General features: G+C 48.9%; 1 protein-coding gene across 1 annotated transcript; it reads right to left on the reverse strand.

Annotated features, from left to right (window-relative positions):
* Nucleotides 1-608: 608 nt before the first annotated feature.
* On the reverse strand, nucleotides 609-8,214 carry CHRNB2 (cholinergic receptor nicotinic beta 2 subunit). The gene is made up of 6 exons (XM_052637477.1): nucleotides 8,151-8,214; nucleotides 6,707-6,852; nucleotides 6,474-6,518; nucleotides 5,945-6,054; nucleotides 4,222-5,191; nucleotides 609-779 (listed from the first exon to the last, which is right to left on the reverse strand). Exons 1-6 carry the CDS (start codon nucleotides 8,212-8,214, stop codon nucleotides 609-611), a joined length of 1,506 nt encoding a protein of 501 aa, XP_052493437.1.
* Between the last annotated feature and the right edge of the window lie 7,412 nt (nucleotides 8,215-15,626).

Consider the following 15,626-nt stretch of genomic DNA (forward strand, 5'->3'; position numbering starts at 1 on the left):
GGGAGAATCCTTCACTGGGAGAACGGGACCTGGGGGTGAGCACTGGGCTGCATAGAAATGAGGGGCTGTGGGGCAAGAAGCCTCCCCCAGGACTCCTACCTCAGCACCAGGCTAACATCTGAGCAGGAGCCCCTGGCCACTGTGAGGCCCACCCAGTCAGCTGCTGTCCAGTTAAGCGAGGACAGACCTCAGGCCACACCCAGACCCCTCTCCCCCTCACGTCTCCCTTCTGCGCTGCATGGTCTCAGGCCAGTTAGCACAGCGTCGGAGCCCCTGTCCCACCCCCTGCTCCTGCACAGCCCTTTTCCATGACGGAGGCAGCCAATGACTTCACTCCATCCTCCACTTCTCAGCCTTCATCCTTCAGCAGCAACACTATTGCCTGAGCTGGTTCAAGAGGAGGGGCACCAGGCAGTTGGTCCAGCCTCCAGGTTAGCGCTGGCTGGGTGTTGGGGGAGGGGAGGGGAGGGGATGGAGGAGTTCCAGGTGAAGCGAAACGATGGGTCTGTGGGGGCAGCACCCCTCTTTCTGGTAGTTCACTCATCTCTCCTCCACCCAAAACTATTGTCCAACGGAGAGGCTGAAGGAGCATGGAGCTGGGGAGGGCCTCACTTGGAGCTGGGAGCCGAGTGGTCTGCGTGGAGGAAGGTGGCAGTGGTGTAGTTCTGGAAGAGAGGCTGCAGGAACATGCCGATCGTGCCAAAGACACAGACGAAGACAAAGATCCAAAGGAACAGGCGGTCGATCACCATGGCAACATACTTCCAGTCCTCACTCACCTGGAGAGAGGAAGGGTAGGAGACCCAGGTATCAATCACATAATACAGGAGGGGACTGGATCGGGAATAAGCAACTTCCATCACACATCACTCCTCTCCCTCCTTGACCCCAGAGCGACCGTTCCAAAGTTCGGCTCCAGTCTTGCCTGCTTAAAAGCCTCCAGTGACCCCATTGCCTTCAGCAGCCACCCAAACTCCCAAGTCTAGAATCAAGAGCACCCATGACAAATACGAGCCAACATTTATCTTCTTCCAAGTCCGACTCAGACTTACCAAACTCGTCTGCCCTCTCAGGTCTCTGTGCCTTTGGGTTTCCTCTCAGTCTGGAATTCCAGTCCTCCCTATCTCTACTTGTGAACTCCTACACATCTTTCAAAGCCTAAATCAAAATGTAACCTCTTCTATGATGCCTTCTCTAACCCCCCAGCTCAGAATGAACCTCTGCTTCCTCTGGGGCTCCCTCAGCATCATCTGTACATCTCTGTGCTGTGCTGTGCTTATTCACTCAGTTGTGTCCGACTCTCCGCAACCCCATGGACGGTAGCCCACCAGGCTCCTCTGTCCGTGGGATTCTCCAGGCAAGAATACTGGAGTGGATTGCCATGCCCTCCTCCAGGAAACCGTCCCAACCCAGGGATTGAACCCAGGTCTCCAGCATTACAGGGGAGATTCTTTACCGTCTGGCCACCAGGGAAGCCCAGTATTTTTACTCCACTGTATTGTCAGTTCAATTCACATGCCTATCCTCTCCTCCCCACCCCAACTTAAGCTATGAGCTTGTAAACTACAGGGGCCTGATCTGATTCATTTTTGTAATCCCAGCATCTCAAACACAGAGTTCCAGTAAATGAGTGTTGAACTAGTGAATGAATGGTGCCCTGCAGGCCTCACTCCTTATATAACTGCCCGGGGAGCCCTGTCCAACAGCCCCAGGATGTGAGGACTGAGTCTCAGATGCAAACAAATCCATCCAGAAGAGGATAACCACTGTGTTTGGGAGCCAGTCACAGGATCTGCATGAGAGCTGGCCTCCACTCAGAGCCATTCCACTCCTGTCTGAACCTGGACCTTTGCACACATGTTCATCTGAAACCTTGTGCGTCCTCTGTACCTGGCACCATACTGGGCACTGGGGATGTGAGAGGGCAAGACAAACACATCCTGCAGTTCAGTCTACTGAGGGAGATGGACATAAAATCAGTAAAAATAAAAATGATTACACCCTTTTGGGTGCTTACCTGGAAACAAAGGACAGAGAAATGGAGGGGGAGATATCATTCAGGGTGTGATCTGGGGAGGCTTCTTTGATGGAATGACATCTTAAGCGAAGATCTGATAAGTGACAAGAAGCCAGCTCTATCAGGAATAAATTGAAGAAGGAAACAGACAAACCCAACCTGTGGTGGTGGTTTAGTATCTAAGTCGTGTCCAACTTGCAAACTGAGGGACCTTCAATTGGCCTGGGCCCTTCAAAAACGTCTATGCCATGAAAGACAACGCTAAGGAACCGTTCCAGAGTGAAGCAAACGAAAGAGACAGGACAACCAAGTGCAATTCAAGATCCTGGACTGAGCTGGAGGAGATGCTACAAAGGCTGTTACTGAGACAACTGAAAAAATTTTAGTATGGACTTTATATCAGATAAAGGTATTGATGCTAATTTCCTGAATTTGATCACCGGGCCTGGGTTATAGAAGACAATATCTCTGTCCTTGGGAGAGAAAAGCTCGAGTATTTGGGATAAAGGGTCACTTACTCTCAAGAGTAGGGCAAAAATTAATTAATAGTAGTAATAATTCTTAAAAGGGAAAAAAGGGGCATTCCAAGCAGATGGACCAATATGTGCAAGGTCTGGAGGCAGGAAAGAGCTTAGCTCGCTTAGAACAAGTGTCAGATGAGCCAGTGACCTGAGCTGTGGAGAGCTGACACATGGTGAGCAGGAAACACTGTCTGTTTGGATGGAGAAGCACAAGAACTAAATCGGGGAGACCTTCAGGAGTCCCTGCCCTGGGCCAGGCGAGAGCTGATGGAGGCACAGCCAGGGAGGAAGCATGGAGATGGTGAACAAAGGATGAAGCGGAGAATGATTCTGGAGGCTGAGCTCACAAGACAGGACTTCTGATGATTTGGATGGTGGGGGAGATAAGAAAGACAGTCATCGAGGATCACTCCAGGCTTCTGGTCTAAACCATTGGGTGGATGGTAATGTCATTTACTGAAAGATGGGGAGATGAGAGGAGCAAGTTGGTGGTGGGACTGTAAATCAAGCACTCAGTTTTGGACATGTTAAGTTTGAGATGCTGTGAAACACCCAAGTAGGTCATTGCATCCTCATCACCTAGCTCAGTAAATGTGCATTACATGCGTTTGCTGCAGTGGGGGAGGCAGAGGCAGTGGCACAGCCAGCTGAGCCCCTGCACCACCAGCATTCCCCACTTGGCCTCAGCCACCTCTGAGCCTCCAGCCCCGTCCTCTCTTGCGTCGGTCCTTCTCATCTTCCATCAGGACCATAACCTGCTCCCTGGCTCAAGCCCCAGCTCCTGCCCTCCCAAGGGACAGAAACGCTGGGCTCTGGAGCATCCCACCCCCCACAAACGATAATGCAGGAGCCTGCCCTTCCTTACTCCCCAGGCCAGAAAGACTGCATCCCAGTGGAAACATGGCAACAGCTGAGCCGCAACCTGGAACCAGCCAGGTGATTAAAGACTGCTGGATGGGGCCAGCCACGACCCCAAATGAGGGGGAGTCAACCCCTCATATTCCCTCCTCCTCATCCCCTAGTTCAGTGTTCAAGGAGTCCCCTTCAGGTACAGCCACTGCAGAAAAAGCCGTGTGTGCAGAAAGCTCTGGGCAGGTCCCTGGCCTTCAGCTGCCTCCACCTCCATAAATAATTCACAAGGCCATTCCCTGAGGACTCAGAAGAGAAGGAAAAGGATACTGATTTGGGGCTCTGCCCTCTTCCCAGTGGCCAGTGGAGCCACCTAACCACCCCCACACCTCCCATACACACTTTCTACTGCCCTCAATTTTGCCCCCAACACGGGGCACCCCAAGGATTCATCCTCATTTGTGTAAAGAGCTGCAGGTTAACAACATGGTCTTGGGAATACAAACGGCAGAGAAGGTCTCTGGGGACACAGCCACAGGCCAGCTGCAAACCCACAAGGGCCTCCTCCCCTTTGTGGCCACCTTTCCAAAACTAACGACACTAAGGATGCTCCAGCCGAGGTATTTCCCTCCGGATGCTAGTACTCGGGAAGCAGCAAGGTCATCCTGTACCGACTGCGGAAGCCGAAGGAGAGGCTGCGCCAGCGCCCAGGCCCACAGCCCCAGGCCAGACCCGCACTGTCGGCATCCTGCACTCTAATTTGCTTTGTCTGAGGAGCTTCTGAGGGGCCCTGCAGCCCCGCATCCCATGCCCGAGTCCCTGAGCTGCACTCACGCTCTGGTCGTCGTCCTCACTCCGCATATGATCTGCGATGAAGCGCACGCCGTCCACCGCCTCCCGGAGGCCGCAGCCACACGGCCCCCTGGCGCGCCCGGGGCCTGCCGCCGGCGCCGGCTCCGAGCCGAAGGCCCCAGCCAAGCCCTGCACCGACGCGCGGTTGACGAAGCACGTGCAGGAGTCGGCCCCCAGGGCCTCGCGGAAGAGGGCGCCGGCTCCCTCTCGCTCGCGCTGGCGCCGCCGCAGGCGGAGGCGTTGGCGGGCGCAGCGGTGGCGCGGCTGCTGCATGAACAGCAGCGTGGGCAGCTTCTCCAGGAAGACGGCCTTGACCCAGGGCGCCATGGTGTGCGTGGTGGGTGAGCGGTGGTGCACGTTGAGCACGCACACGCTGGTGACGATGGAGAAGGTGACGAGCACCATGGTGAACATGAGGTACTTGCCGACGAGCGGCACGTCGAGGGAGGTGGGCGGCACGATCTTAGAGATGAGCAGCAGGAAGACGGTAAGCGCCAGCAGCACGGAGATGCACAGCGTCATCTTCTCACCGCAGTCAGACGGCAGATAGAAGACGAGGACGGCTAGAGAGGTGATGAGGACGCAGGGGATGATGAGATTGATGGTGTAGAAGAGCGGCTTGCGGCGGATGATGAAGTCGTATGTGATGTCCACGTAAGTGGAGTCATCTGGGTTCTCGTTGCGCCGGCCGGGCAGCGCCACTATGTCCCACTCGCCGCTGGGTGTGAAGTCGTCCAGGTTGGCCACGTCACTCTTGAGCACCAGATCGATCTCAGTGCGGTCGTAGGTCCACGAGCGGAACTTCATGGTGCAGTTCTGCTGGTCAAATGGGAAGTGCTTTACCTCGATCTTGCATGCGCTCTTGTAGATGGCAGGCGGCAGCCAGAAGATGCTGCCGTCGTAGGAGACCACGGCATTGGAATAGAAGGACACCTCGTACATGCCGTCGGCACTGCCAAGGGATGGCACAGTCAGCCCTGACTTAAGCATGCCTCCGCCCCATCCATCCACCCAGCCCAGAGTGGGAAGAGAGGAAAGCCGAAGAGAGGTGTGGGAAGAGGGAGGTAGGAAGGAGCAGGAATTAATAAGCAAGAAGGGGATGAGGGTGGGTTGGTGGATGAGAAGAGGTGTCCTGGTCAGAAGGCCTGAGGGACCCCTCTGTTACTTGTCATGCACTGTATAAGCCGGTTGGTCCATATGAAGGTGGAGAAGTCGGGGGAGCCAGGGAGATCAGAGTGAGGGGCCCGGAGCAACGGAGAGGGACAGGGGCAGGTGGGAGCAGAAGATGTTACCTAGAGCCTAGGGACTAGTGGCTCTGGGTCTTGGAGGTAAGATGGCTTATTGTAGGAGAGCAGGTGGACCCTGGGGAAGAAACTGGGACCTCCAAGTTCTTTGATTCTTACCATTCCTCCAGGAAAGCCTATTTTTTAATCAGTTTGTGCACTGGGGGCTGTCAATCTTTGTATCACACCACAGCTCCAAACAATTAGAGTCCTAATTGACTGGGAGGGAGCTGGCCATGACCCAAGTTACCTTGGCTGTCCACACCATACCTCACTGGTTTGGGTTTGTCCGTCTGAGCAGTGGCTTGTCTGTGCCAATGAAAAGTCCCTTCTCTCCCCCAGCATAAGCTAATTTACTTTCTCCAAGACCTGAGCACTCTCAAGTTCTCCTCCAGCCTTCCCATCCCTCCAGGGTCACCTACTTGTTGTACAGGACCACATCTGGGAGCCAGATGTGTTTGGAAGGGAGCCGAACTTTCTTCATGTTGTCAAATTCCTCAGGCTTCCAGGTGAGGCGATAATCCTCCCACTCCTGGGAAAGGGAAAGAGGGAGGCAGCACTGACCTCTGCCCTGAGAGGGGCTCAAGGTCAAGGACAGAGACAAGAGGAGGCCTATTTGGCTTGAGGAAGTTTTTAAAAGTCATTGCCTCGCCACCGAGCCTTCTCGGCCCAGCAAAAGTGGCTTCTCATTTAATTTGCATAGCCAAGCCAAGATATTAGAAGCTACATTTTGTGAATGAGAAAATGAGTCTTGCAGTGTTTAACATATTCAAAGTTAACAGAGCTGGTGAATGGAAGAACCAAGACTCATATCCAGTTATTTAAGATCCCGAGGTCTATACCTTTCTGCCTCTCTTGTGGAGATTCAAAGAGGGAAAAGCATATGCAAAAAATAAAAAATAAAAAAGGAGGAAAGAGAAGCCCAGAGGTGTGGGCAGGAAGAGCTCTAACCTGAGTCAGCCAGACATTGGTGGTCATGATCTGCTCCCGCTCATGCTGCAGGAAAGAGAAGCTGCTGAGAAATGCCCCCTGCCACCATCCCTCAAGTCTGTGGGCTCCCTACACCACCCCAGGCTCCTTCCCCCACCTGCCCAAGCCTTGGGGACTCCAGAAGAATTAGTGCAAACATATTCTGGCTATGCCAATTTCAGTAGCGGGGCAGAGAGCTTGGGACCCCCACTCACCACACTGATGAGCTGGGCCAGTGACACCATGAGCTGTACTGTCACCAGCTCAGAGCCATTGGTGGCTGGGCGGATAAGTTTGTTATAGCGGGAAGGATCCAGGAGATGCTCTACCAGCCGCTCTTCTGTGTCCGTACCCCAGACTCCTGGGCAGGGGAGTGGGGTGGGGAGCAAGAGGTAAGTACACAGCAAGGAGGGCCCACCCAGGATCCCACTCTCCCTAGGCAAGTGGGACAACCTAGGCCCAAATAGGAAGCTGTAGTTTCCCACAACCCATCCCTAAGAAGATAGCAAAATGCTTAGGTTGCCCCCATGGAAGCCCTTCATATAGGTTCCCACAGCTCATCTCTAAGAAGACAGCGAAATGCTTAGGTTGCCCCCAATGGAAGCCCCTCATAGAGAAGGCCCTCTCTGAGATCACTGACCAAGAAGCCCAGATAGTCCCCCCACAGCCTCCCACTAAAAACCCATTCTTCAAGGATCAGTGGAGACCCTGCTCTTCCTGCAAGGTCTCAGAGGATGATTTCAAAAGATTTGAAGTTTCTGTTTCCAGGGTTTCTTTTAGAAGATATCTACAATTCAAGGGAGGTTTTAGAAGGTAGTGAAAGGAGAAGAGTTATATGTGTCCCACCATACAGCCTTTCTTCTCAGTCAGTGCCTATCTCTGTGTACAAGTAATGTTATGCGCCTCTACATGTGACTAGCTGTGACCCCCTCCCCGAAAAGGTATTGGGTTGGAGTAGAATACTTGGGCTACCTGAGTTGTGCGGGACAGGGCATATACTTAGCCTCAAGTTCCACACATACAGGAGCCCACCTCTCATGAGATTGCAGGCAGATGTGGAAAGCTCATTTGGTTGTATTTTCCTTTTGTACCTGCCCCACCACACACTATCTCCTGCAACCCTGCATGAACGCACCCCCACATCCTCAGAGACCCCTCCCTGGCCCTTAGCCTGGCAGAGCTTCTTCCCTTCCGAGTCTCCTGTCCACCCTCCAAGAGAGTTGAGAAGTTGCTTGTTTCCGTTTCCTGCCTTGCCCCTGTGGAGTGAGCAAAATCAGGAGCCCAATATGAGGGACAGGAAATGATGGAGAGCCAAGTGAGGGTGCCGAACCAGGTAGATTTTCTTGAGATAATGGCTCACTGGAAGTTAAATAGCAATTCAGCTGCAATCAGAGTCTCCCCTTCCTGCCACCCCAGAAATCCTGGGGAGATCCCTTCCTTCCTTCCTCTCTGTACCCACATCCTCTCCATCACCACTGCCCAGGTTGCCCTCTCTTCTCCACATCACTTAGAGCAAGTCCTTCCCCCAGTTCAGTCTCCCAGGTACTCCCAGCTGTCCTGGGGGTCTCTCCCCTAATCCCCAGCAGACTTCCCACCATAGGGATCCCTCCCTTACAAATGCGAGCCTGAGTGAGACAGAGCGTGGCGACTTGTCCTTACCTGAACACAGTCCGAGGAGGCCAAAGCTGAGGAGCAGCGCCTTGGGGCCAGAGAGCCAGGCCATGCCTCTGGCATAGCTCGCCGGCTCGCCTAAACGTGCCAGAGAGCGCCCCAGGCTGGAAGGCCGCGGGCGGGGCTCTGTCCGTGGTGCTGAAGCCGCTCCTGCGCCGCCCGCGCCGGGCGGGAGCGGAGCCCAGGGTGTGCCCACAGCCTTTGGTGCTGCCGTGATAATCTCCACGGCGGTTCCTCGGGCTCCAAGAGCGAGAAGGAACCCGCTTCTCGCTTATCCCGGTCTGAGCAGGCGGAGGCTTTTCCGGCTGCTCTTCCAGGGAATACAATTGGGACGGTGAGAGGGAGGAGTCTCCGCCCCGGAGGCGGAAGCGCCAGAGCTCAGAATAAAAAGGGTCCCTGGTTGGGGTATTCTTCTGCTGGTCCTGCTTAGTTAGAGTGTGCGTGAGGCGGAATAAGGGTGGCTCACCCGACGGTGGAGAAGTTCTGAAACCCCAAAGTTGGGGCAGGACCTGGAAGGGTCTGAAAAGCCTCAGGAAGAAAACGCAAGGAAGACAAACAGGTCAGGACCGGGTAAGCACCCGGGACAAAGGGCCAGAATGAGGGGAAGTGGGAGTCAAAAAGAGTTTCTGGGTCCCACCTTCCTTTTTTTCTCTTACCAAACCCAAATGCTCCCGCTTCCCGGGAAGGCTGAGGCTGCAGCCAAGACAATGCACTTAGGCCCTTAGAGAATGAGACGGAGGACTGACTGTAGGTTTGATATTTTAAGAAAGCAAACAATTTGGAGTCTAGAAACAGGATCCCCTCATCTGTTCCCTTCCATACCTCCACAGAAGGCATCCAGGGGATCTAAGGTGGAGACATGTGGACATCTCCTGAAAAGGTGACCTTCAAGAGTGGAAGGGTAAGTGGCCCTTATCAATTAGTCTTTCTCACCCACATTCTGTTCTTCACCAGTCTTTGACTTCTGTGTGACAAGGGGGAATCAGAGGATGATTTCATAGAGACCAGCCCAAGAATGAAGCTAACACAAAGGAAAGCAAAGATGAGACAGAGGTGTCAAAACTCAATGACATCTTTGATCTTAAAAGCCCCGAACTTTTAACTTCTGAGCCAATAAAGGCTTCCCTTTTTTCCTAGGTGGATTTTTTTCAGTTTCAACCAAAAGATTCCTGACTAAAGCAGCCTTATCATACATCAAGGCACTGTCTTGTTCCATCTCTGCCTACGTCTTCAACCTCCTCTGGGCTGGTGCCCGCAACCCCACACTCCTCATAGTAATGTCTTTATTTATTTTTGAAATAAACCTTTTCTTTTTCTTTCTTTCATTTTTAAATTTATTTGGCTGCACTGGGTCTTCATTGCTGCATGTGGGATCTTAGCTGTGACATGCAGGATCTAATTCCCTGACCAGGGATGGAACCCAGGCCCCTTGCACTGGGAACACTAAATCTTAACTTCTGGACCCATCCTCCATGCTTCAGGGCCTTTTAAACATTCAGTTCCCTTGATTCTGTTTTCACCCATTTCCCGTCAGCCACTTTCTACTTTGAACACCTGGCAGAAACATCAGTTCCTTAAGGAAGCTATGCCTGACCAAAGATTAGGTCAGGTGCCCTGAGACATGTTTCCAGAGGATAATAAATGAGTAAATAAATCAATCTAAGGTGGTAGCTATCTCTCCTCCTAGATTTCGAACCAGTATAGTGCCTGGCATGTTGTGAGGGTTCAACAAATAAGCCAAAGGGCTGGTACAAGACTGAAATCTTTTAATATGTAGAGAAAAATTCCTCTCTAAAAGCTCAGCCAAAAGCAACTTATATACATGTACTTAGTTCCTGGAATTGAGAAGGAAAAGCAAAACAAGTATCAGCAAAGGGCTAGAGAGGATGTGGGATGACTACAGTCTCCATAAGGTGCGTGGAAGGAAAGTGAAAGTGTTAGTCGCTCAGTCATGTCCCACTGTCTGCGACCCCGTGGTCTGTCCATGGACTTTTCCAGGCAAGAATACTGGAGTGGGTTGTCATTCCCTTCTCCAGGGGATCTTCCCAACTTAGGGATAGAACCCAGGTCTCTTCCGTTGCAGGCAGATTCTTTACCATCTGAGCTACCAGGGAAGCCCAAAGCATGCGGAAGTGGCCAAAAATCTGCACCACAAGCTCCAGGACACATACGTGTGCAAACATGTTATCATCTCTTAAGAATTCAAGAAATCTTAGAACCAAGGAAAGAAGTGGAGAATAAAAGCCTCACGGAAAAGGGAAGGAATGTGTGTAGTCACTCCACTTGGGAAAAGAGTCAAAGGTGGGAAGAAGACTTTCCTCCCCGCCCCCTCTGCCTTCAACAATTCAGATCAATTGTTCGGTATCTACTGTATAGTTATCAAAGATGCAGTGATCAAAAACTTAGTCCCAACTACTAAGGAGATCACAGTTTGGTGGCAAAGACTTGTGACACCATGTGGTGGCTGATCTAGAAGAGTGTAAACAAGGTGCTTTGGAAGTATGGGTGAGAGAGGAGTTCATAGTGCCTGAGAGCCCGGAAGGGGTAGAGATGAAAGTTGAGATTTGAAAGATGAGAAAGCCAATTAGACAAACGTGGCTAAAAGGCATTTCAAATGCCTAGAAGAGAGGGACACGGAGCTTTACATGTAGCTAGTACTCAGTCCTTTCCTCTTGCAGTGAATGCTGGGCGGTAGAAGAAGGCTGCAAAAGTCTTCTTTTATGAAAATCTCTCTCTGGAGTGGTTGCTTGTCTCTGTATTGACAGACTGGAAAGTCATTTGCTTGCTTGAGTCCCTTGGTCACTCCCTGATCTCCTTTTTGGTCACTTCGGGCAGCCTGTTCACCTTGGCCTTTAACTTTTCTTTTCAAATTTCTCAGCTTTTATTCTGAGTCCTCTGAGCACAACCACCCAGAGGTGGAGGAGAACTGGAACACCCTTCCTGCTTCCTTCATGTTTCCACACACACCCCTCCCATATCCACCAGGAAGAGAGGACAGGCCCAGAACTACACAAGGTGATGGATACATGTAGGAGTATCAGTCCTCAGGCAAAACAGTGAACAGGCAAGGTTTTGGTGGGACACACTCAAGGCCTCTGATGGTGAGGAACATTTTTTCTGAAAGGCGTAACAGTGTTCAGTTCAGTTCAGTCACTCAGTCGTGTCTGACTCTTTGCAACCCCATGGACGGCAGCATGCCAGGCCCTCCTTGTCCATCACCAACTCCCAGAGCTTACTCAAACTCATGTCCATCGAGTCACTGATGTCATCCAATCATCTCATGCTCTGTCGTCCCCTTTCTCTTCCCACCTTCAATCTTTCCCAGCAGCAGGGTCTTTTCCAATGAGTTAGTTCTTTGCATCAGGTGGGCAAAGTATTGGAGTTTCAACTTCAGCATCAGTCCTTCCAATGAATATTCAGGACTGATTTCCTTTAGGATTTACTGGTTTGATCTCCTTGCAGTCCAAGGGACTCTCAAGAGTCTTCTCCAATACCACAGTTCAAAAGCATCAATTTTTTAGCACTCAGCTTTCTTTATAGTCCAACTCTCACATCCATACCTGACTACTGAAAAAACCATAGCTTTAACTAGCCGGACCTTTATTGGTAAAGTAATGTCTCTGCTTTTTAATATGCTGTCTAGGTTGGTCATAGCTTTTCTTCTAAGGAGCAAGCGTCTTTTAATTTTATGGCTGCAGTCACCATCTGCAGTGATTTTGGAGCCCAAGAAAAGAAAGTCTGTCACTGTTTCCATTGTTTCCCCATCTATTTGCCATGAAGTGATGGAATCAGATGCCATGATCTTAGTTTTAAGATTTTTAAGATTGTTGAGTTTTAAGCCAACTTTTTCACTCTCTTCTTTCACTTTCATCAAGAGCCTCTTTAGTTCTTCTTCACTTTCTGCCATAAGGGTGGTGTCATCTGCGTATGTGAGGTTATTGATATTTCTCCCAGAAATCTTGATTCCAGCTTGTTCTTCATCCAGTCCGGCATTTCGCATGATGTACTCTGCATATAAGTTAACTAAGCAGCATGACAATATACAGCTTTGACATACTCCTTTCCCGATTTGGATCCAGTCTGTTGTTCCATGTACAGTTCTGTTGTTTCTTGACCTGCATACAGATTTCTCAGGTGGCCTGGTATTCCCACCTCTTTAAGAATTTTCCACAGTTTGTTGTGATCCACACTGTCAAAGGCTTTGGCATAGTCAATAAAGCCAAAGTAGATGTTTTTCTGGAACTCTCTCACTTTTTCGATGATCCAGTGGATGTTGGCAATAACATTACAATGTTATTTCTCTATTTAAGATACTTTAAGTTTAAAACTTTATTACCAGAGTAATACAAATCTATGAAGAGCAATTGGAAAACACAAATTAGCAAAACACAAACTAGATTCATAATCTTACCTCTTAGGGAAAAAAAAACAGTTTACATTTCATATATATCTGTGTGTGTGCATACATATATATACCCAGTTATGTATGTGTACTTAGATATAAGTGTCTTCCCAGGTAGCACTAGTGGTAAAGAACCTGCCTGCCAATGCAAGAGATGTAACAGATGTGGGTTCAATCCCTAGGTCGGGAAGATCCCCTGGAGGAGGAAATAGCAACCCACAGCAGTATTCTTGCCTGGAGAATCCCATGGACAGAGGAGCCTGGCGGGCTACAGTCCATAGGGTCACAAAGAGTTGGACACGACTGAAGCAACTTAACATGTTTATTTAGATATACATGCAAAAAGCATATAAATTATAAGTGTACAACTAGATAAAATTTCACAACATGAACACAGCCTTGTAACTCCCACCCAGATTTTTAAAAAGAGAGAATGTTAGCAATATCCAGAAGCCCCCCACTATATTCCCTGCCAGACATTATTTCATCTTCTTCAGTGACTCCCTAACAGGTACTACTTGAAGTTCCGGAACTAGAGAGAGGTAATAGTTACCCAACTTTGTAAATGTAGTACATGTCACTGAACTGTACACTTTAAAATGGTTAAAATGGTAAATTTTATGTTATGGGTAATTTCTAAGAATTTTTTTTAAATGACCAAAAAAGTAAATACTATTCTGACATAACAACATAGATTAACTTTGCCTGCTGAATTTTATATAAATAGAATCATAATCTTTTGTATTTTTTTTCAATGGTTAGTGAGAATCAAGGGCATTGTTGAATGCAATTGTGGTTCATCATCTTCATTGCTGTAGAGTATTCCATTGTATAAACGCACCACTGTTTATCCATTTCACCACTGATAGATATTTGGGTTGTTTTCTATTTCAGACTATTAAAAATAACACCACTTTGAACATTCTTGTTCATGTTTTTAGTATACAGATATATGTTTCCATTTACTTATTAAAAAGGAGCACACGTAAAATAGGTTTGTGACCTTCTTTTATAAATTTATTTATTTTGGGCTGCACCAGGAAGCTTGTGGGATCTTGGTTCCCCGTCCAGGGGTTGAACCCCAGGCCCATGGCAGTGAACACACCAAGCATTTCCCACAGCCTTCACCTTTCATGTACTGTTTCTGAAATCTCTCTCCACATCAATATTTATAACTATTTAAAAATAGTTTTATATCAATCTATTTGATCAAATATTTGATAACTATTTTAAATAGCTACATAGTATCCCATTATGGGTAAATGTTTGCACACACCTTTAATAGTTTCCAAGTGAAAATGCTGAGTCAAAGGTGTTTTAAATTTTCTTATTATTTAATCATTTATTGCTGAAATGAGCTCCAGAAGGACTGATACTATTAGAGTGACCCTGGGGCTCCAGGCTAAAGCACCTATGATGAATACCTCTACAATCTTGCCTGTGCTGACCCCTTCCTTTTCTTCTTCCCCTCCTCCCAGTCATTCCTCCTTTGACTTGGGTCTTTCTGCCCAACCTCCTACTTTAGGACCAGTTCTTTAAAAGCATCCCCCCACATTTCCACCTAAGTATCTTCTCTTAATACTTTCACACACTTTCTTGGGGGTTAATCCTGACTATTAGCTCCCTTCAAGACCTTTACCCTCCTTCATCCCTCTTGCTGCACTTGTCACACTGTAGCACAGTTGATTATATCTGGCTCCACTTCATCCATTACTATGTGTTCCAAAGAGCAACTGGAAAAGGAGTAAGTCAAGGCTGTATATTGTCACCCTGCTTATTTAACTTATATGCAGAGTACATCGTGCAAAATGCTGGGCTGGATGAAGCACAAACTGGAATCAAGATTGCCGGGAGAAATATCAATAACCTCATATGTGCAGATGATACCACCTTTATGGCAAAAAGTGAAGAGGAAGTAAAGAGCCTCTTGATGAAAGTGAAAGAGGAGAGTGAAAAAGCTGACTTAAAACTCACCTTTCAAAAAACTAAGATCATGGCATCCGGTCCCATCACTTCATGGCAAATAGATGGGGAAACAATGGAAACAGTGACAGACTTTCTTTTCTTGGGCTCCAAAATCACTGCAGTTGGTGACTGCAGCCATAAAATTAAAAGATGTTTGCTCCTTAGAAGAAAAGCTATGACCAACCTAGACAGCATATTAAAAAGCAGAGACATTACTTTGCGGACAAAGGTCCATCTAGTCAAAGCTATGGTTTTTCCAGTAGTCTTGTGTGGATGTGGGAGTTGAACCAATAAGAAAGCTGAGTGCCAAGGAATTGATGCTTTTAAACTGTGGTGCTGAAGAAGAGTCTTGAGAGTCCCTTGGACTGCAAGATCAAACCAGTAAATCCTAAAGGAAATCAGTCCTGAATATTCATTGGGAGGACTGATGCTGAAGCTCCAATATTTTGGCCACCTGATGTGAAAAACTGACTCATTGGAAAAGATCCTGATGCTGGGAAAGATTGAAGGCAGGACGAGAAGGGGACGACAGAGCATGAGATGGTTGGATGACATCAGCGACTGAACAGACATGAGTTTGAGCAAATTCTGGGAGATCAGCGACTGAACAGACATGAGTTTGAGCAAATTCTGGGAGATGGTGACGGACAAGGAAGCCTGACGTGCTGCAGTCCATGGGGTTGCAAAGAGTCAGACACAACTGAGTGACTGAACTGAACTGCACTGGAGCAGGAGCAAGAAACACAACAAAAATGATAAAATGAGTAGCAGCTGTCATGTGAGGAGCCAGGAATCAAGCCAGGCTCTCCCTACAGGGAATGTAGCTTCTTTGTCTCTTCATCCCCTGTGTTTAATACAGTTCCTGGCAAAGAGCAAGTCCTCAGGACGTGTTTGTTGAGTCAGTGACAAAATGCTATGCTTCTGGGAGCAAGTCAAAGGAGAAAACTGCTCACTCTGCCCCAAACAAGTGCATCTGTTCACTCTGAAAACACATGACCTTTTGGAGAAAAAAAATCTTCACAATTCATTTTCCATAGAGCAGCCGGAGTGATCTTTTTTTTTTTAAGGCTGTGTGTGTGTGTGTGTGTGTGTGTGCC

The sequence above is a fragment of the Budorcas taxicolor genome, chromosome 3 (genome assembly GCF_023091745.1).
Source record: "Budorcas taxicolor isolate Tak-1 chromosome 3, Takin1.1, whole genome shotgun sequence".
In the NCBI taxonomy this organism is placed as follows: domain Eukaryota; kingdom Metazoa; phylum Chordata; class Mammalia; order Artiodactyla; family Bovidae; genus Budorcas; species Budorcas taxicolor.

Bases quoted from the DNA above. Each gene is read 5' to 3' on its own strand.
- CHRNB2 (XM_052637477.1), bottom strand. From the start codon at position 8,214: ATGGCCTGGCTCTCTGGCCCCAAGGCGCTGCTCCTCAGCTTTGGCCTC. The intron at 6,853-8,150 runs GTAAGGACAAGT...TCCCCTGCCCAG, and splicing joins CCTCCTCGGACTGTGTTCAG to GAGTCTGGGGTACGGACACA. The intron at 780-4,221 runs GTGAGTGCAGCT...TCCTCTCTCCAG, and splicing joins GTGAGGACGACGACCAGAGC to GTGAGTGAGGACTGGAAGTA.